The sequence below is a fragment of the Azolla caroliniana genome, unplaced genomic scaffold, assembly GCF_043228905.1.
Source record: "Azolla caroliniana isolate FFs.n. ecotype wild unplaced genomic scaffold, voAzoCaro1.0.p SCAF_15, whole genome shotgun sequence".
Taxonomy (NCBI): domain Eukaryota; kingdom Viridiplantae; phylum Streptophyta; class Polypodiopsida; order Salviniales; family Salviniaceae; genus Azolla; species Azolla caroliniana.
The window spans coordinates 14,835,883-14,857,841 of NW_028230450.1; the positions used below are offsets into that span (position 1 = coordinate 14,835,883).

General features: G+C 48.3%; 1 protein-coding gene across 1 annotated transcript; it reads left to right on the forward strand.

Moving 5' to 3' along the window:
* The first annotated feature begins 18,644 nt into the window (after positions 1 to 18,644).
* LOC147854746 (Tryptophan/tyrosine permease) lies at positions 18,645 to 20,710 on the forward strand. Its single transcript, XM_087331440.1, has 2 exons — positions 18,645 to 20,050; positions 20,361 to 20,710. Exons 1-2 carry the CDS (start codon positions 18,645 to 18,647, stop codon positions 20,455 to 20,457), a joined length of 1,503 nt encoding a protein of 500 aa, XP_087187566.1. The 3' UTR covers positions 20,458 to 20,710.
* Positions 20,711 to 21,959: the final 1,249 nt, after the last annotated feature.

A 21,959-nucleotide genomic window follows, 5' to 3' on the forward strand; every position in this document is an offset into this window, starting at 1 on the left:
CGATCAATGCTGCCGCCTGCTCTGGTTCTGCGTGTGGTGGAGCGTCGGCGATCTGCAGCAATCCTTTTAACCCGTTCTCCCTCATCCATTGGCGTGCCTCTTCCGACAGTACCATTGTTTCGAATTCTTCTTCTGCTGCCTGTTGTTCGGGATCGCGATGTGTGTGCTCTGTGCGTCGGATCACTCTTCTGTGCTTCTGCGCCTGTATGTAGGAAAATTCGTAAAAAGTGAGCCCTTCGCAGGCCTGTGTCTTATATAGTGGCTTTTGCCTCGAGCCGCCCTTTTTTCGTTTCCCGCGCATGTTCCTCTCCCGCCATAATTAGTAAGTCCTTTCTTGTTTGCCGCGTGTGAGTGCCCACGTTCCATGCTTTAAATAGCAAGTACGCGCACGTCCTTCTTTAATGCATGACGCCTCTTCGTTGCATGGTGGCACTCCCACCTCTTGTGATCTCCCCATCATTACTATGATTCGCGTCGATTTTTTTATTTTTATTTTTTATTTTTTATTTTTTCCTTTGTTTGGACCACGTCATTTGCTTGTCCCCCCTGATTTGTTCGGGTCGGTTCGTGTGGATACCGGATCCTTCTGTCGGTTTTCCGGGATAGTCTTTGTCAGTATCGGTGTCGGTTCTTCCTCGGTCCGAATATCTTCAGCAGCGTCTGTCGGTGTCGGTTCCTCATCTTGCCGGATTTTCGGGTTTTGCTTGAACGGGTTGGCTGGCATATTTCCCTTATACGGCTTTAGCCGAAATCCATTTGCCCACTTGCCGATGACATCTCCAGATAACGTGCCGAGCTGATACGACCCATTGTACTCCTTGGTGATCCAGAACGGTCCGGTCCATCGAAACCGTAACTTTCCCGGCATGTTCCCCATCCGTGTCTGGAATAGTAGCACCGGTTTCCCAACTTCGAACTCCTTTTCATTGCCACGCCGGTGTCGGTCTACGAAAGCTTTTCTCCTCCTTTGCTCCAGTTCGAGTTGTAGTAAGTTGGCTATTCGGTTTTCTTCTAATTCCAACAACGTCGCCAGCCGGATTCGTTCAGACTCGTTCTCACTTAAGCGCTCCTTCACCTGAATCCGTAAGCTGGGGATCTGGAACTCTACCGGCATGACCGCTTCTAACCCGAATGCTAGTCGGAACGGGGTTGTCCGGATGCTGGTTTTGTACGTTGTTCGGTACGCCCATAGCGCGCTTTGCAATTTCGTATCCCAGTCGGTCCGGTTCTCGTTGACGATTTTTCGTAGGATGTTCTGTAGAGTTTTGTTCGTTGATTCCGCTAGTCCATTGGCTTGAGGGTAGTAGGGTGTACTCTTTTTATGTACCACCGCGTAAAATGACGTCAGGCTTTCTACTACCTGCCCGAGAAAATGCCCTCCTTGGTCACTTATAAGCTCGATCGGGCAACCATACCGGCACCATATGCACTCGTACAGGAACTTTTCCGTGGACGCGGCCGTGTTGTCCCGTAAGGCCTTTGCTTCTAGCCATTTGGTGCAATAGTCGGTTGCCACTATGACATACTGATTTCCGGTTCGCATTGCCGGTGGTTTAAAGGGGCCGACAAAGTCCAACCCCCACTTTTGAAACAGTTCCAAGGGCAAGACCGGGTGGTGTGGCATCCGGGCCTGCTCTGTGGGTTGGCCCAGTCGTTGACACAAATCGCATTCTCTACTATACTTCACGGCATCTTTTAGGGTGGTCGGCCACCACAGTCCGCTCTGCCATATTTTCCGAACGGTTGCGTCGTCGGCATAATGCCCGCCGGCAATTCCACAGTGGGCTTCCCTGAGGATTAGATCCTTCTCATCGCTCCGCACTGCTCGTCTCCAGATGCCATCTGCCCCCTTGTGATAGAGGGTGTCTCCAACCAAGCAGAAATGTCTGCTTCTTACTGCTACCCTTTTCCTTTCATCGCGGTCCATGTTCTCCGGGGGAACTCCGGTGCTCAGGAACTGATGCATCTCAGTTAGCCATGTGTCTTCATCGGCTACCGTTGTATCCGTTGCCGGTTTCGTCGTGATCTGGAACAATTCGGCGTCGGGAAACTCATCCTGGACGCCGTCCCCTGCTTCTCCGGATTCGAGTATGCTTAGGTAGTCCGCTACCGCATGCTGCGCCCCGGGTCGATGGAAAATGTCGAATTCAAATTCCTGTAGCAGCAGTGTCCACCGTGCAATTTTTCCCGTCAGGGATGCCTTCGAGACCAGGTAGAGTAGTGCCGAATGGTCGACATGGAAGGAAAACTTCCTTCCGAGCAGATAGTGCCTGTACTTTGTGACACTATACACCATTCCCAATGCCTCGCGTTCCGTCGTAGAGTAATTCCGTTCGGCTTTTGAGAGTTTCCGGCTTGCGTAGTACACCGGTCGGTACCATTTCGGCTCCGTGAGTTGCATCAGAACGCTGCCGATTGCTACGTCCAACGCGTCGACGAAGACGTGAAAGCTTTTACTCCAATCCGGCGGTTGCACCACCGGAGCTTGCAATAGCATAACCTTCAACGCTTTGTAGGATTCCTCCTCCGTCTCCGCCCATAGGAAGGGTACCCTATGTACGGCGGTATGTAACGGTGTAGCGAAGTCTGCGAGGTGCCGTATCATCCGGCTATGCCACCTTATTTGGCCCAGGAACCGGCTTAAAGCCTTTGCGTTACTTGGTGCTGGTGCCTCGAGAATCGCCTTGACTTTATCCGGATCTACCGCGATTCCTTCCTTACTCACCACGTGCCCTAGTAAGTTGCCGCTTGCCACTCCAAAGACGCACTTGGCCGGGTTCAGGCTCAATCGGTACTCGCGGCACTTCTCCAAGCACAGCCGGAGGTGATCGAGATGCTCTCCGTTCCGGCTGTAGACCGCGAAATCATCAAGGAAGACCTGCATAAAACCGGGGATATACTCCCCGAAAATTTCCATTATTATCCTTTGAAAGGTCGTTGGAGCCGTCTTTAGTCCGAACATCATCACGACCGCGACGAACACTCCCCATTCCGTCACGAACGCTGTCTTCTCCTGGTCGGCCGGGTTCATTCGTATTTGGTTGTAGCCGCTAAATCCATCCGGGAAGCTGTAAACTTCGTGGCCGGCTACCGCATCTAACACCCCGTCCGTAAATGGTAGTGGAAACGCATCGGTCACTGTTGCGGCATTTAGTTTTCGGTAGTCCACGCATACCCGGATTTTGCCGTTCTTTTTCGGGACCACCACTATCGGACTCAGCCAGGTTGCCTGCTTGACCGGTCGGATAAATCCGACCCGGAGGAGCTTATCAATTTCCTCCTTCACCTTTGCCACATAATTCGGATTCATCCGGTACCTGCGTTGAGCGATCGGTTTCGCGTCCGTACTTAGGTGAATTTGGTGCTGATAGAGCTGGGGGTCCAGCCCTCGCATGTCTTCGTACGACCACGCAAACACATCCTTGAAGTCTGTTAATAATGCTACCATTGCCTTCTTTTCTTCCTTCGGCAATTCCTTTGCAACATTTACCGGTCGGGGCTTGTCTGCTGTGTCGAGGTCCACCTCCTCGAGTTGGGATGCTTTTACCCTCTGGGATATCGTCATTTCCCTCTCTAGGGATTCCTGCGCTTGTCGCAGTTCCCGGATCGCCGCTTGGTCCGGTTCATCCGGCGTCGTAATGTACGGTTCTACTGCCGCCGTGATATCCACCTCAAATAGTGGGACGATTCGTGGGTGTTCCTCGAGGTACCGCTCGACTTCCTCGTCCGGTAATCCCTCCAACATGTTAATGCTTTCCGCATACAATGGAGTTGCTTCCTTACTGGTGATCACCCGTGGTTGCGTCGTTACTCGTACCTTTGTTTTCCCTCGCCGGAATGTGATCATGTTCTTTTGCCAGCTCTACTTGATATGCGCCGTTCGCAGCCATGGTCGTCCTAGCAGTAGGGGGTACGCGCCTTGTACATTCAGCTGCAGCACCACGGCCGATATCCGGAATACGTGGCCTCCGATCGTTACTTCCAAATCCCGGATAAGCCCGATCGGTCGAACTGAGCTGGTATCCGCCATGCGTAACCAGAAGGGGCATGGTTCCCATTTCCGGATGCCCAGGTCATTGCATGTCTGTTGGCTAATGACATTTACCCCGGAGCCTTCGTCAATAATCATTCCAGCAATTTCCTTTCCTTTCACGATTGCCGTGATCGCCGGGCTACTTGTATCGACCACCGTTGGTCCTTCCTCCGGGTTGGAGAAGAATGTCGGTGCTGGCGTTGGCTTCGGTTTGCTGACGGATGCCTGTAGGTCTGCCGTAAACCGTGGCACTAACTGTAGTAGTCGTGCTAACGACAGCACGATTTGACAGTCCTGTAACGCTTGCCACGTCGGGTTTTCTCCTGGCTGTATGATTTCTTCGTCTTTTGGCATATTTTGGTCTCTTACTTCTGCCGCATTCTGTTCATTGGCCTCCTTGATCCATTGTGCCGCTTGTTTTCTGATTGCCTCCTGGGCTTCCCACTCGGCGGTCTTTCCCTTTGACCGGGTTGTGACCTGCTGTACTTCTGTTATTTCGGCTGTAACCATGTTGACTTCCGGCTGCTTGTCATTGGTTTTGCTTGGGCATTGGTTACTATAGTGGCCTTCCTTACGGCAGTAATAACAGTACACCTTGTGACTGTTGCTCGTTTCTCCTTTGTCCCCGGTTTGGAGGGTGGGTATGCTCCAGCGGTCGTCTTCGGTTTTTCGGTTATCCGGTACCGATACCGGGTTGTCATTCCTCGCTGCCTCCCGACGTTCCTCTCTTCGGAAAAATCCACGCTTCTGATTCCGTCGGAAATTTCGGTTCCCTTGTCGCCTCTCTTCTCTGCGTCGGTCGTATTCCGGGGATTCGTCTCGGTCGTACGGGTCCCAGGGGTAGCTATCTCTGCGTCTCTCCTCTCGGTCATAGTTGTCGCGTCTTCTATCAGCGTATCTGTTACCGCGTTCGCGTTGGTAGCGGTCGTCTCTCCAGAATCGATCCTCGTCCGGGTTCTGATTGTGCGGTTCTATGTGTCGAACCGGTGCTGCCTGCCGATTTAACAGGTTATATTCGCATCGGTCCGTTGTATGGGCTCGAGAGTTGCAGATCATACATTGTGTCCACAGGGTGCAGTCTACTGTTGAGTGCCCCGAATTTAGGCATGTTGTACATTGTAAGGCCTGTCGGAACCTCAGGTCTTCCTCCTTTGGGAGTGCCCGGTGTAACATCCCCATCGACAAGAAGGGGCTAGTCTTGTCCATTTCTAAAACCCGATCAATAACTTGTTCCATTGTGCTGGTTTGGAAATCAAGGACTCCGCACATTGTTCGAAGTGGCTCTTTCAGTGCGGCCAAAAAGACTGCTTTGGCTTCGTCTTCGGGTGGTGCTCTTGTCAGTTGGCTGTGCAGGGTCTGAAACCGAATGATGAATTGTGGCACCGTCTCGTTCTCTTCCTGCCGGGTGGTGTAGAACTGCCCGACCAATTCCCTTTGCTCAAATTGTCTGTGAAAAAGCCTGAGGAATCTGGCCTTCAAGGCATCGAATGTGGCAAAGCTGCCCGGTAAGTGCTTTGCGTGCCATCAGGCCGCCGGTCCTTCCAAGGTTATGCCGAATTCGGCGACTTTGGATCGTTCGGCTTCGGGCTCCATCAGTCTTTGGGAGACATGGTTGGCTTCCCATGTTTGGAGGAATGCGCACACGTGTGCCTCTGCGTCGGCCTCATCCCGGTACTTTGGGTATGGGTACGGCATCGTGTCGTCCAACTGACTCTCCTGTTTCCTCCGCTCTCTGTCCGTTGTTGGCGTTGGTGTGAGAACCTTTGGTTCCTCCGCGGGTGTTGCCGGTGTCCGGTCCTTTGGTTCCTCCGCGGGTGTTGTCGGTATCCGCTCCTTCGGTTCCTTCGCGGTTGTTGTCGGTATCCGGTCAGCTTCCCTCGGCGATTGCCGGTCACCGAATTCCAGGGTTATTTCTTCCTCTGGCGCCGGTGTTACTGAGTCTTCCGACCCCTCGTCCTCCCGGTCGTTTGGTGTGTCGTGGCTGCTTTTATACCGGGACGCAACGCTTCCGTCGCTTTCCGACTCCGCCTCAAGTGTTGCGAATGCTTCCGAGTCCCCGTTGCCCCCGGCGAGCGTCTGCAGTATCGTTTCTGCCTCTTGCAGGCTTGTTATGCTACTGCCTTCGTCGGGGATTTGCAGAACCCGGAACTGCAGTGCTTCTTCTGCGACTCTCCGAAGAGTTTTGGAGAATGACCGATCCCGCCGGATCTCGTCGACGGCTTGCTGCAGGGCTTCCCGTCGTTGCTCGCGTTCGGTGTATCGTCTCCCTCATTCGGTGATGTGGTCGTCGTTTGGTCTAGACATCCATCCCCCGGTTGTCCTCTGCACTTTGCAGGAATCGTGGTCGCCAAAATAGTGTTGTTTGTCTGGCCGGACTAGCCTCAACACAGGTGTCTATCCGACACTTCTCCAAAGGGGTGGTAAGGATTGGATGCTAGGTTACACACGTAAGATGATTACAATTAAGCACAGACGGTAAACAATACGAGATACAGATAAACACGCAATAATTACTATTGTATTACTTCCGTCAAAACCCTTTACAAATCATCGGATCCTTTTATAGGCATCCGGCAAGGTTACAATCGGTGCGCTTAGGCAACCGACATCCGAATCGGTCCGGATCCGGATCGGTACAACTGTACCGGATCCGTCCCTCCGAATAATAATTCTACTATTATTTACTTCCTATTATCCGATCCGATTCCGCCTTCCCACTTGTCCTTGCTCTTCTGACCGGCCAACAAATTTGTTACGTGGCCAAGAATTCTGTGATTTTGAAAGAGGTGTTGAATTGGAACAGAGCTACGAATTCGTGGGTCACAACTGGCCTCTCCAGGTAGCCATTATGACATTATCTAGCATGAGGATGCCTTTGCCTCTCTCTGTATTTCTGATCAAGGTCAATTGGGACCATAGAATTTCCTCAAGCACCTGCATGGGCTCCGTTTTGACGGTTACTATGGGGCTAGGTTGTGGAGTCGCGTCTTTTACCAAACCTCAACCGTCTTTTCGATCGAGTTACCAATGTTTGGGCTTGGGGTTGCTTGTTTGCTCGTCAGTGTCCTCCTCGGGAGGGGTCAACTGCCCATTTTGGGGAACGACGAGTTCCGGGGCCCAAGTGATATCTTCCTCCTCCCACTCTGTCGTGGTGAGGTCCTCAAGCCTCCGCTTCTGTTGGCGCGGAGCTGGTGAAGGACGAGTCGAGCCCGGAGCTGAGAGAGCTTGTGGAGGGACAAATATCGTGAAATACTGTTGGATTATTGAGTAGAGCTTTTTACTTGCCTGGAAGGCGTGGAGTCCTTCGTGTAGGGACGACCCTATGATCACCTCCCAGTCAACGATGTTCCCTTCAAAAGTTGAAATGATGATGTCAGCCTTTTGCTTCGGCATCCCATACCATTAGGGTGTACGCACCCCACCTCTAACAGGAACTTCGCAATTTCGTGGAAGAACGGGTCAAGGCGTCTCTTGTCCTATAAGCTTTCGCTGAGAGGGAATATTCGCCAAAGTAACGTTCGAGGACCTCTGCGGGAGGGATCTCGAAGTGCCGTTCTCTTGACAATGTCAGGCCCAGCTTCTTCCTGATCGTGGCGTTGGTGATCGTATCAATGTTGAACTTGGCCGCCATGTCATGGGAGTTGGGGTGGGGCGGTGCCTCCGCCACTCGTATGTAACCTACAAGGCAGTGGTCATGAAGCCACTGTCAAAGAGCAGGGGAAATGTCAATCGGCATGGCGATGTCGGCATCTACTGGTGTAGAGAGGTTGTCTATGCGCTCAGAAGAGTGAGGGGAGCGGCCTGAGGGAAGGGAGCGAGGAGGGTTTGAGAGTCTTGAGAGCGAGGAGAGCGACAAGATCTTAGAGGGCGATAAGAGTTTCTGTTATGTCCAGAGAAATGGCTTGAATCCCCTTTTTGTGAGGTTGGGGTGTTAGGGTTCAAGATTCATCAAGCCATGTTGTGCACACGTGTACTTTCTTTCTTGGGATATGCATCTGCAAGCAAGATCTTTAAATAGTTCTAAATGCCTTTTTTTTATTTTTCATTCCACACCTAACAGTAACGGTTGTTACTATGATACATTAATGGTACATGATTACAAAGTGGGGTCGCTTTAATGAGGTATGGGTCCACCCCCCGAAATTGATGTGGTAGGGAGTAGGCTAGCATTCTCATCTGCTAATTTTTTGGCATTTCGGAAAGGGTTCAGTGGTGTGTATTACCACCGTAAAGACGGGCGGCGGTGTTCTCGACTCGGCGCGTACAGTCAACTATAGAGGCGTCGACCTCCCCCATTCTCACCTTCCCCCCTTGCTCTCCAGCCCTCCTCTGTATACTGAGCCCCTCAAAGCCTCTCATCCCTCCTCCTTTGCCCCTCAATTTTCTTTCCCTCCTCCTACAATAGGGCAGCATAACCCATCCCCCTTTCCTTATTCATGGCCACTACACCCACACCCCTTTCACTCTCAAAACCCTCCCACATTTTCTGCAAATTCCTTGTATACCCCTCCGTTACTTTCTAATATTCCCCAACATAACCCCCTTCCCCCTTTTTGTAATGACCCCCATCCATATTTTCCCCCCAACACTTTGTATAATTCTAGTCTTACCCCTCCCCCTATTTCTAACACAGCCCCCTCCCCCCCTAACATCTTTACACACTCCCTCTCCTTTCTTAATAATTCCACACATGCACCCCCCCCTTTTTCTCACATAATTTGAAAAATAACCCCTCCCTATTTACATATAATACCCCTCCCCTTTTTCCTAATTCTAACTCGTTTGCCCCTACCACACACCCATATAATAAATCAAACCCCCATAGCTCTTACAAACCCCCCCCTCACCCCCAAACTAAAACTTGGTCATATACATGTACACCAAAAAACGGGTAGTGAGGCGTGCTAAACGAATTAGTAAACGTTTTAAGCACGCCTTGCACCCTTGTAAGCGTCTCTTTTACATACTAGATAGGCCCCCCTTAACTTGTGATACCTACATGTGGCTAGGTAGAACAAACTCTCGTTTCCCCTTCTCCCCTTACACTAAATCACACACTAAAAAGTCAAATACTAAAAAACCACGAACCAAATTTTGGACTCCCCTCCTTAGGAAACCTGTAATTAGTAGTAGGATACACAATCACTCTGATTATACCCTCTCCAAACATGAGACACAACTCCTCAACCTAGGTTTGAAACACATCCTCCCATCTTCCCCACCTCCACCTCTTATCCTACTTAAATAATTTGATAGCCTTAGTAGGACCCTCCGACTTAAACACTTTTTCAAAGATGAGGATAACACTGAAGGTGCTCCTCGGTAGGTCGCGCCATGAACTGACTGATCACTCCGACCGGATAACTGAGGTCGGGTCGGGTGATGGTCAAGTATATGAGGCTTCCGACAATTTGTCGGAACCTCGTCGGGTCGCATACCTTTCCCGTATCGGGATGAAGCTTGATGGTTCTGTCCAGAGGAGTCGAGACGGACTTACAGTCGGCCATCCCGAGTTTGAAGAGCATACCCAGCACGTAATGACGTTGGCTGATCAATATGCCTTCGGGGGTATGGATCACTTCGATCCCGAGGAAGTAATGAAGGTCCCCTAGATCCTTCATGTCAAACAATGCCGCAAGCTGGAGCTTCACGCGGTCGATTTCACCTAGGTCGGCGCCGGTGATGACCAAGTCATCGACATATAGTAGAATACTAACCGATCCGAGTCGACCTTTCCGGATGAACAGGGAAGAGTCCGATTTTGACGTGACGAAGCCCATCCGACGCAGTTGTTGCGTGATCTTTGCGTTCCAGGCACGTGGGGCTTGCTTCAGTCCGTAAAGGGACTTCTTCAGCCGGCATACTGCCGAGGAGTTCGTTCCGGAGTGAAAACCGGGGGGCTGTACCATGTACACCTGTTCCTCAAGGTCACCTTGCAGGAACACATTCTTGACATCCATCTGATGTAAGTGCCACCCCTTCACCGCAGCTACTGCAAGCAAAACACGGACGGTCGTCATCTTCGCGACCGGCGCAAACGTCTCATCGTAGTCGATGCCATGTTTCTGCGCGTAGCCTTTGCCACTAGTCGAGCCTTGTACCGGTTGACCGAGCCATCGGTGTTGTACTTGACCTTGTACACCCACCTACACCCGATCGGTTTTACCCCTCTTGGTGCGTCAACCAGGTCCCAGGTCTCGTTCTCCGCCAATGCATGCATCTCTTCCTCCATCGCGGCACGCCAATTCGCGTCTTTAGCCGCTTCTGCGTAGCACTCCAGCTCACGCACTTCCGCTACACGGGTCATGTACGCATAATGATGCGCCATGTACTCGTTGTATCCGAACCGCAAAACAAGATTCTTCTGGCGGGTAGATCGGCGTAATCTCACATTAGCCGATGTCGAGGCCTTCTCGGTCGACGCGGTCTTTATCTTTAAAGACCCGTCACCGGTTCCCTCGGAGTCGGACTCACATCGGTCTGACTCGTTCCTTTCCGTGCCGGAATCCAACACCTTCTTCTTCCCTTTCTCTTTGCGCGTAAGCCGTCTCCTCGGCTTCCTGCGCGGGGAATGCACGGCCGAGTCTCCACTACTCGCCGGCTCTTCATCGGATTGGTCGTACCGACTCAGTCGTCCAATCGGTCCACTTAACCGGAGTGAAATCAGACTCTCTTCGCAGGTCTCGATTTCGGGCTCATCCGGAGGCATCTCGGCCTCGCTGACCTCATCGTCAGAGCTCGTATTGGAGTCGGGGTTCCGAGTCGGGGGCAGGTACCAGGACGCAGATTTGTCAAACACAACGTCGTGGCTGACACGCGCTTGTTTGGTGCGAGGGTTATAGCACTTATAACCCTTCTGCTCGTCCGAGTAACCGACCAAGATGCATTTCTCGGCCTTTGCGTCCAGCTTCCTCCTTTTCTCCTTCGGTACATGCACATACGCAATGCTACCAAACACCCTCAAGTGTCGCAAGTTCGGCTTCGTTCCGAAATATAGTTCGTGCGCCGACACTTTGTCTCCAATCCGGTTCTGGATGTATACCGCGGTCCTTACCGCCTCGGCCCAATAGAACTTGGGCAAGCTCTTCTCCTCCAGCATTGCCCGTGCCGCTTCCACAACTGACCGATTCTTTCTCTCGGCCACGCCATTCTGCTCTGGCGTGTATCTACAACTGAATTCGCGCCGAATTCCCATTTGTTGTAGATAACCGTTGAATTGACCGGAAAAGTACTCTTTCCCGCCATCCGACCGCAGGCACTTGATCTTTCGTCCCGTTTCGGCTTCCACGAACCCTTTGAGGTCCCGGAAACAGTCGAAGACTTCGCTCTTCCTCTCAATGAGGTAGATCCACGTGTGCCGTGTGTGGTCGTCGATTAAGGAGACGAAATATCGGTTCCCGCCAAGACTAACGTTTTGTGTCGGCCCCCATACATCGGAGTGTATAAGGTCGAGCTTGTTCCGGCTCCGATTTCACTCATTGGGGAAAGGGAGTCGGTGTTGCTTCCCAAGCTGGCAAGCTTCACAAATTTGTGCCTTTCGGCCACTAAATTTAGGCAATCCAAACACTACCTGTTTCGATTGCAGATCTTGAAGCCGTTGGTGGTTGATGTGGCCTATCCGCTTGTGCCACAAGTCGATGTCCGACTCGGATTTTTGTCCCTTCGTGAACATTGCGGTGCCGCCGTCAGTGGAGTCGAGGATGAACATCCTCCCGTCTCTGCGCCCTTGCGCAATCACACGGCCTTCTTCCTCAATGAAGCACCCGAGATGTGTAAACCGAACCTCCATCCCTTGGTCGACGATCTGTCCGACCGAGACCAAGTTTTTCGTGATTGTCGGAACGTGCAGCACGTTCATGAGTTTCCCTTTCTGCCCGACATGGCTAAGGGGAACTTCTCCGACATTCGCGATCGGATGCGGAGTGTCGTCTCCTGTTGCGACTACTCCAAGTTGTATCGGTTTTTCAAGGTACGAGAACCACTCCTTATGGCTCGTCATGTGGTTTGACGCGCCGGAGTCTACATACCACACCTCGTCCGATCTCGGGGTGGTCTATTTCATTGAGTTTGCTTCGTGTCTCGTCACGAAGGCAGTCCCTTCTCCGGCTCTCCCGGAGTCTTCGGGGTAGTGCGATCGCTGCCGATTTCCCTTGTCGGTATGTCTGGAGCCGTTCCCGGAACCAGTTCTCTCCGAATCGGCGCGCTTCTTCCAGCACTCACTTTCCCTGTGGCCTTTCTTGCCACAGTACCAGCACTCCGCGATGGACTTCCCTTGCCGGTTCTCATCGCTTCGACTCCCCCTGTTTCCGAAGGGTCCAGAGTTGTTGTCGGCATCACTTCGGTGCCTTCTTCCTTGATCTCGTCGGCCGCCTCGATTGCGCGCCGACTCGCCTCGTCCTCCACGTCCACGAGGCCTATCTCCCTCCGTGTACAGCATTCTGTTGTTGGTGTGCGTGCTTGTAGACGCACCCGCATGGTTCTCCTCTACCAGGAGCATCGACTGTAAGTCGAAAAAGGACGGCGTATTCTCCCGGGTACACACAGCCGTTCGGAACGCTCCAAACTTCGACGCCAAACCTCCGAAACAGATCTGGACCATCTCGCTCTCCTCGATGTTCACCTCTATGGAGGCGAGGGAGTCGCAGATATCCTTGATCTTCGAGGTATAGTCCGCCACCGACAAGTCGCGTTGTCGTAGGTTGCTCAACTCCTGTCGGAGCTGAAGCTTCTTGGCTGTGGTGCTCGCGGCGAAAATCTTCTTCAGATTTTCCCACGCACCCTTCGACGTCTTTGCATCCCGAACATAGCTCAATAGTTGTTCGCCCACACACGACGCGAAGTAGTTTAATACCCTGCTCGCCGATTGCTCCCACAACGGAAAGTCTCTGTGTGTCGATTCGGGTGCCGCGTCATTAGCTCCTTCGACATAACTCCAGTAGTCGTGCCCGAGCAGGTACTGGTGCATCTTGTAGGACCAAGACGCGTAGTTGGTTCTGTCGAGCTTCTCTGTTGGAAGCGAGCTCGCCATGCCTCTATCCATCGTTCTTCTTGTTCTTCTTCGTCAAGCTGTGTCGGCTGCAGAGAGGTTCTCAACCCTCGCGCTCTGATACCATGTAGAAAGTAACGTGCGGAAGCAAGTATGAAGACCGAACAGAAGGAAGGAAACTCAGGTTCAATGGAGAGCTTGAGCTTACGCAGTATACTCGGGAGAGACAGAGAGAGTGAGAGAGAAGACTCAAAAACTATATTTAATAATAATACTCAGTCTGTACATAAGACGTGTTCAGTGAACACTTTTATACAAGTCCTAGAAGGACTGACCGAAGTACTGACAGTACTTCAATGCTCATCAAGAGCTCCTACACTAACTCCCAAATATATTCCTCACGGAATATCTTTCCTAACGACCTCCTGGTTTACGCACTCGGCCTAACCGATCGGTCCCAACCGATCCGGTCCTCAGCTTCTTCAGCCGATCCGGCCGATGTTGAGCTTGTCTCTCAACAGTGGTTAAGTGCCATGCAAGAGGAGATGGATTCCTTGCATGAGAACCACACATACAATTTGACCGAGTTGCCGAAAGGAAAGAAGGCACTACGGAATCAGTGGGTATACAAACTGAAGCCGGAAGAAAGCTGGAATCCACCCAAATATAAAGCCCAAATCGTGGTGAAAGGCTTTCAAAAGAAGAAGGGTGTCTATTTTGATGAAATATTTGCCCCGATCGTGAAGATGACGTCGATTCAAACATTGTTGAGCATAGTGGCCAACATGAACCTCGAAGTCAAGCAACTAGACATCAAGACTGCCTTCCTGCATGGAGATTTGGAGGAAGAGATTTATATGCGGCAACCGAAAGGATTCGTGGAGAAAGGTAAAGAAAACCTGGTATGCCGATTGAGAAAGAGCCTATATTGGTTGAAGCAGGCACCTCGGCAATGGTACCAAAAATTTGAATCCTTCATGGTGGATTACGGTTGCAACAAGACCCAAGCCGATCATTGTGTCTTTGTTAAGAAATATGATGGAGGAGACTTTCTCATCCTCTTGTTGTATGTTGATGACATGCTAATTGTCAGACATGATCCGAAGAAAATCGGAAGCGTGAAGAAGGCCATGAGCAAGTCGTTTGCGATGAAGGATATGGGTCCGGCAAAGCAGATTATGGGTATGCACATTGTTCGAGATCGAACAAAGAAGCTATTATGGTTGTCACAGGAGAAATGCGTGACAAAGGTACTCCAGAGGTTCAACATGCAAAATTCGAAACCGGTCGGCTCGAAACTGCCGACAAACTATAAGTTGAGCGGAAGTCAATGTTCGAAATCGAAAACCGAGAAGGTTGAGATGAGCAAGGTCCCATACGCCTCAGTAGTCGGAAGCCTAATGTATGCAATGGTTTGCAAAGGCCAGACATTGCGTATGCAGTCGAAGTGGTTAGCCGATAGATGAGCAATCTTGAAAGAGAGCATTGGGCAGTAGGCAAATGGATACTTTGGTACCTGAAAGGCACCTCGAGGGTGTGCCTCTGGTTCGGCTCAGGTAACCCCATATTGGAAGGTTATACCAATTCGAACATGTCAGTTGATATGGATACCAGCTGCTCCACATCCGGATACGTGATGACTTATGCAGGGGGAGCTTTTTCATGGTTGTCGAGGCTGTAGAAGGTCGTGGCGTTGTCAACCATGGAAGTTGAGTATATGGTCGTTGCAGAAGCCAACAAGGAGATAATTTGGATGAGGGAGTTCATCGGAGAGTTGGGGATTCGGCAAGAGGAATTCTTACTCCACTGTGATAACCATAGTGTCATCCACCTTGCGAAGAATGCCACCTACCACTCGAGAACCAAGCACATCCAAAAGAGATACCATTGGCTCCAAGAGTGAGTAGAAGGAAATGAGTTTGCTCTAGTAAAGATCCACACAAATGACAACGGGTCAGACATGCTGACAAAGGTGTTGTCGACAAAGAGGCTGAATGCGTGCCAACAAAGAGTCGGATTGGAGAAGTACCAGAGTGAAGGGGGAGTTTGTTGGGAAAACGAGTCCCTCTAGATGGGCAATTCAGTCAGGGCCGAAATCGAAAATCGATTATACAACTAATTCGGGAGACTATATTTGTAAATAGTCTAAATGTGGGCAATATTTGTAAATATCGAGAAAGTTGTATAAGTATAAATACAACTAGGGAAACTTTATGTACATAGAATCATTAGTGTAGTTGAAGATCATTGCCTCTATAACTTCGAGTAAGTGAGTGAGTGAGAGTTAGCAAGTGAGTGTAACTTTGTAGCCGTCTGTTAGACGAAGATGAGCTCAAGGTTATTACCTCTAAGTCTCCTTGTACTCCTCTCCGTACATTTAGTGATTCGTTTCTTGGGGTTTGTGGACTCCATGTGGTTTTTCCCACTCAAGTTTTCCACGATAAATCTTGTGCCTCTGTACTTGTGTTTTTCTGCCTTCTCATTTTCTGTCTGACCACTATCGTTCTCGTTCTTTGCACCCGCATACAAAACTATGGAAACCGGTTGTGGCCGGTCACGATCCTAACACAATGTTATGATAAGTGAAATTGTTTCCTCAAAAGGAATAAGTTGATATTTAACTATGGAAGTAGATCTCTTAAATTTCCAATTGCTAGTTCAATTATTATTGATTTTTGTTTTTTCATCGTGTTCAGCTCTTGATATTGAGGTTATATATTCATTATCAAATCATACCAGAGAGTAGTGATTGTCTCCTTTGGTCGACTTTCTTCTCCCAAGAGACATACTTTGCATTTGCATTTTGAGATGTTGCATAGCGTGATAAAGGCTATGGTGGGCCAGATGTCACGCAACCTATTCTAACACCAAATCTGCATTTCCTTGGCTAGTTGTACAATGCATTTATTTCTATGCACACAAAACGCCTTCAATCTACCCAGGTCTCATGATACCCCAGCTTTCTTCTCCAATCTCCACTATGGTGCAAATCCCAAATATATGGAGCCTTCTAGCCTACTCTTCATTAGTATTCTCATCACTTTCCCAAACTTCCTACGCATTGAGAGCATTCCCATAAGCAATGTTTTCAAGACTCGAGATATCTTAATAAACCTATCAATGACAATCCAAATGGCATCATGGCCTTTTTGAGTGTGCAAGGAATGTTAACAATAAAATCAATGGATATACTTTCCCATTTGTTATAGGAAATGTTCAAGGGTTGTAAAATTCTTGAGTCTTTAAAATTTCAACTTGGTTAAAGAAACATTGGTAACATGTGTTGAAGCACAATTCCAATATTGTGGTTGATACAATGAGAGTTACAACTCATGTGTTCTAAGGAAGTAGATCTATATGCATAAAACTTAGTGGGTAGTGAGAGCTAACCCTAGAATACACTCTTTGGTTCATATAAATATAATACGTTGTCGTGGTTTTCCGCGGGCACGTGTAGGATCTTAGGCGGGACCACGGGGGTCTTGGACTAGGGAGACGGATGGTGGAGTCCTTAAGCTTTGTGGGCTTTGGCCCGGAATCGGCTTCTGGCTCCAACGAATGTAGGGTTTCACAAAAACGGTTCACCGCGAATATGGACCCAACTCAAATATGTTACAAGGAAGATAGATATACGCTAACATGAATATATATTACAAGAGCTTTACAACAAGACGGTTACATGCCCCGAATTCGGTGGCTATTACATATCAATAGGCTAATACAACAAGTTAAGAATGGGAACCGGCGAAGGCGAGTCAAGTGGGCCACCGGGACCGCGACGTCCACCGTTGGTCACGCCCCGAAGACGGTGGAGTGTCCCCATGCCACTTCGCCCTCCCTTCTTGAACCGCCCGCCACACAAAACGCTCTCCATCGAGGAGAGGAAGCCGAATCACCAAGTGCTGCCACTAGAATGCCTAAAGCCGTCGTTGTAGGAACCCCCAAACCAAACCAAACTCTCACACGAAGAAGAGAGAGTAACACCCAAAACCCAAAACCGCATAAACCCTAACTCGCACGAACTCTCACAAGAAGAAGAACCTAAACGGAATACTAACATCCACTCAGAAGAATGAACCAAACCCACGAGACAATGAAGAAGACTAAAATGAAACCCTAAAACAAAATAAGATGAAAAAACAGAAGTACAAACCCTAAGGGAATAAGAATAAGATGAAGACCAAGAAAACTACCAAACCCTAGACCTAAGTGGTATACCCTTCTAACTCAAAATGGGCAACCCCTTCACAAGAGACCCCTCCCTTCCTTTTATAGCCCAAGGAAGGAGGGACATTACAATGTGGGATAAATACTCCCCCTTATTCTATACACCGTTTTCCTACTATATATGTGCACATGTTGCACACCACCGACTTGCCCATTCCACCCCTGGTTTCACACTATAGCCGGAAATCTTCACGACAACGTTGTTAGACCCGAATGTACCTCCATGTTTGTTAGAGGGGCTTGTTCGCACTTGTTCACAAACTAGCGCAACTAACCTCAAGTGAACATATTCATGAAACTCACAATGTTTGATTAGTAGTTGGATGTGAAATTTTCTTTCTTGCTATAGAAGAGCAAACAATGCTTTGACCTCGAATAAGAACCTTTGATCAAAGAATAAACTAGCTCAATAAAGATGATCACTCAAAACAACACCTCCTTGGGCCACCACAATTGTTTTAGCACCAACACTATGAAGCGTTGTAAATATTGATGAGGCATTAAACAATAACACTTATGCGAAGGGAAAAATACATACATGTGTCTAATTTTGGCCAACATTAACATCAAGTGACAACATGTAAACACCTATCGAGCGTGCTAGCTAGGATACAATGGAACTCATTTAAAGGTTGGAGGAGACTATGAAGCGAGAAAAACCAAAACTGAAAAAAGGTTTCTATTATTTATATGTCATTCATGTTGAAATATAAAGAGTGAGGTTTTACTATACACTTTTCATATCCTCCTAAGCTTCTCTTTAGTGTCGTTCATACAATTCGAGCCTTTGTCTTTAGAAGGCTCTTCTTAATATCATCTCATCAGTATATTTCACATGCTAATCATTCTAATAAGATATCACTCTTAATTCCTTCATTGCATTGGCAAATGGAGGCCGTATGCCAATTTGCAAGTGGAGAACACCCCCCATCGCAACAACTTCACCTGCTCATATAGATGTCGATACCTACACCAGGTGGGTGGATGCAAGTGGTACCTACACGTACGAGGTGTGCAAAGGCATCACCTATAAAGTGTATATACATGTGGATTTAATTAACTGGAGATGCATGGACTGTAACTGGTCTATGTTCGTATGTATAAACGAGTTGAACACCCACCCGAGACGTGTGTGGTGTTCAGGTAATTATAGTCCTTTACTCATTTACACAATGATGTGCTTCTTCTTCTTCTTTGTACTCCATGTTTGAGTCAATTCAGAAGACAACCTCTCTCTCTTTCTTTCTCCATTACTTCTTCTTCTTCTTCTTCTTCTTCTTCTTGAGGTGGTTTGTACAAGGGCATTTGGGAAATAACAAAAACTCAGGAGCAAAAACATATGTACGTCTACAGTGTTTCCTTCTTCTTCTTCTTCTTCTTCTTCAGATACATACAGTGATGGTGATGGTGATGGTGATGAAGGGCCCTCCCACCCTTCATCTCCACACACCAAATCCTGACCTAAAATCCTTCCTACCCACCATCCTCCATTCCAGGCAGAAGAAGCCCATTCCAAGCAGGGCCTCAACCCTCCGGCTCCAAAGCTGCCATCTCTCTGGACCCCAACAACAACCCTCCTCCCATGCCTACAATATCATGGTGCATGCTGCCAAGTCCTCTCCTCCAGAAGATGGAAAGGAAGAAGATCGGAAGAAGAGATCAATGGCTGCCATGGGCTTGATTGTTGGCACAGCCGTTGGCCCGGGAATCTTAGCCCTACCATCGGCCACCATGTCCATCGGCCTAGTCCCATCCACAATCCTCATCATATCATGCTGGCTCTATGTAGTCTCCTCCGTATTGCTCGTGGCCGAGCTCACTTTCGGTGTCATGGCTGAGGATCCCTCCGGGGAGCCAAGCTTCACTAGCATCGCAATCCACACCTTGGGTTCAAAATCAGGTCAGTTTGTCGCCCTTGTATATGCAATGCTAAATTATTCGCTCCTTGTGTCTTGTATCTCGGGTCTCGGTAGCCTTGCCATGCAATGTATGTATCCATCCTCTCTGTATACCCTCATCTCTCCATGTCTGGTCGCGATCCTGATATGGTTCCGCTCGTTCGACATCATCCATGGTGTGAATCAGATTCTATGTTTGATCATGATGGTTTCGATCGGCACCCTTGTCGCCATGGGAGCATGGTATAGTTGTAGTAGCAGCTTCACTGTCTTGACCACATTACCCCTACAATGGTCTAGTGTTCAAGCCCTTGTTCCCGCAATTCCCCTCACCGTCCTCACGCTAGGGTTTCATGTGATAACTCCCGTGGTATGCAAAGTTATCGGAGATCCTGAAGAGGCGCGGAGGGTGATCCTCTTGGCTGGAATGGTTCCTCTGGCCATGGTTCTTTCTTGGAATTGGGTAGTGTTGGGCCTAGCCAAAGGTTCAGGATTGGGATCGGTTGTGACGGATCCGATCGAGCTTTTGTTGTCGGTAAGCACGTTTGCAGGGCCAGCCGTGAGAGCATTTGCATTTGGTGCCCTTGGAACAACTCTTATTGGTTATGCCCTCAGCTTCCCGAAGCAACTATCTGATACTGTGGCGTCTTTGCTACCCTCATCACCATCACCATCACCATCACCATCACCATCACCATCACCCGCACCCACACCCTCATGGTTAGACAAGGGGATGGTGGGTATAGTTCTTTTGCCACCCACTGTGATGGCAATTTTGCACCCGGGAGCATTCGCAAGGGCACTCGATTTCGCAGGAATCTACGCAAACTGCTTCCTTTTTGGGTTTCTTCCACCTGTCATGGCTTGGAGATATCGCCACAGTAGAAATGGGGCAGCAAAGTACAGGTGCATATAGCCCAAGTTTTTTATTTTTTTATCTATTTTTGGGTTTTTTTCCACCAATTTTTCTTAAATCTAGGGTTTCCCTCTTTTCTTTCTCCTGTTTTGTTTTTTCCTTGATCTTGTGCATTCTGTGTTTTCCTAGGATTCTTGAATTGGGGCATTCTCTGTAATTAGCAGTCCGGTTTTTGAAGTCATTGTCTAGAGAGGCCAAATTTTTTATTCAACAAAACTATAGTATTAAGACAACTTCTGGCTTAGTGAGATTTCCTAACTCCTTTTTCTCTCTTCTCCTTCTTCATCTTCGAGTGTGCAGGACTATACCGATCTTATTAGCACCCAAGGGACGCGTCTTCTTGAGTTCCCTCATTGTAATCTCCCTCTTTCTTGGGTTGAGAGGGCCAGGTACTTGAACACCCTGGCATAGGCTTGATGACAAAGATTGACATGGCCAAACTATGGAAATTGAATTTTTGCTGAGAATAATGGAATTGCCACAATATTGTTGTGATTGATTCATATGTTTGGTGTGAGGACTTGGATGGTAAAGTAGATTGGAACTAGTATTGAACATATCTTGATGGAATTGACAGGACAAATCCTCGTAAAGTTTCAGTTGTGTGGCATGGGTAGAATCTTTGACAAAATTCATACTCATTCATTGCATCAGAATCTGTCAAGAAATGCAAATGCATTTGTTTCCTTTTAAATTTCCTCCCCAGTTTCTGTTGTCACGAAATGCATTCAACTCAGGAGTCAAAGAAATCAAAACCAAATTTCAAATTGATCCAAATATGCTTCTGCATTTGTGAAGCTTTAAAGGATTGGACGATCGATGTCCTTGTTGACCTATATATTCTCGTAGCTCATGCATGGAGGCTCACAAATATGCATGCAACTTAGGCGTGTTTTCGCGTCTGCATTTTACTTAAATCTGCATGTGCATCTTTAGATTTGGCCTACTCTTTTCTGAAAACCCTACAACCAGTGTTAGAGATTGGTTATATCGTAGGAGTAGGCACTCTTGTAGCTTTTTTCAGGTTCCCATTTAGGCATTGTTTTGCTTCCACATGAAACTTTTAGGCTGCATTCTTTAAACATCAACAATCTTGTGCTTTTAGCGGTCTCGAAACTTGATCTCCATCTTTTCACGAATTGGGAGCAATATTCTCTATTTTCCTTTCGTTGTTGCAGGTATATCTACTAATATTGCTATCAATTTCAAGAGATTTGACCAGGTTGGATTTTATTTATGGAAGATCATAATGGAGAGCACAATCTACCTTCAAGGGTGTGTCAAGGTGAATGGATTGTCCACACAAGCTTGGCTAAGTCTTCCCTCCTTTTTTCCTATTTTATATATTGTTTCTCGAACACTAAAATGGTTTCCAAAGGAACTAAAGAACATAAGGAGATACAAGACGAGGTCATTAGTAAAGAAGATTTTTTAGAAGTATTTGATCGATTAGTAAAAATACGAAATGACATGAAAAATTGGGGAAAAGCAGCCAAATCACACAAGAAAAAATATAGGGAAGAAAATGACACACTCAATGCAGAAATAGAAAAACTCAAACTAGAAAACATCGACCTCAAGAAACAACTCAATGACTTCGAGGTAACTAGGGAAGATGGTGAAATATCTTCCATAGAGGATATTAAGGAAGAGCTAAAAAAGTTTACGGAGAAGTTAAAAACGACATGGAACTAGGTACAGCAAGCTAGATAGATGTAATAAAACGAAATATTAAAAAAGAAATAAAAGATGCAAATATTGTAAACACTAACTACCCTTGAGGAAGAGGAAATGTGCCAGGCTTGACACCTAAATGTATGTGTCATTGGACTTCAGGGTGCATCTCTTGACAAAGATGCACAAACACTTGGGAAAATATTAGGGAACACAAGGGCCTTA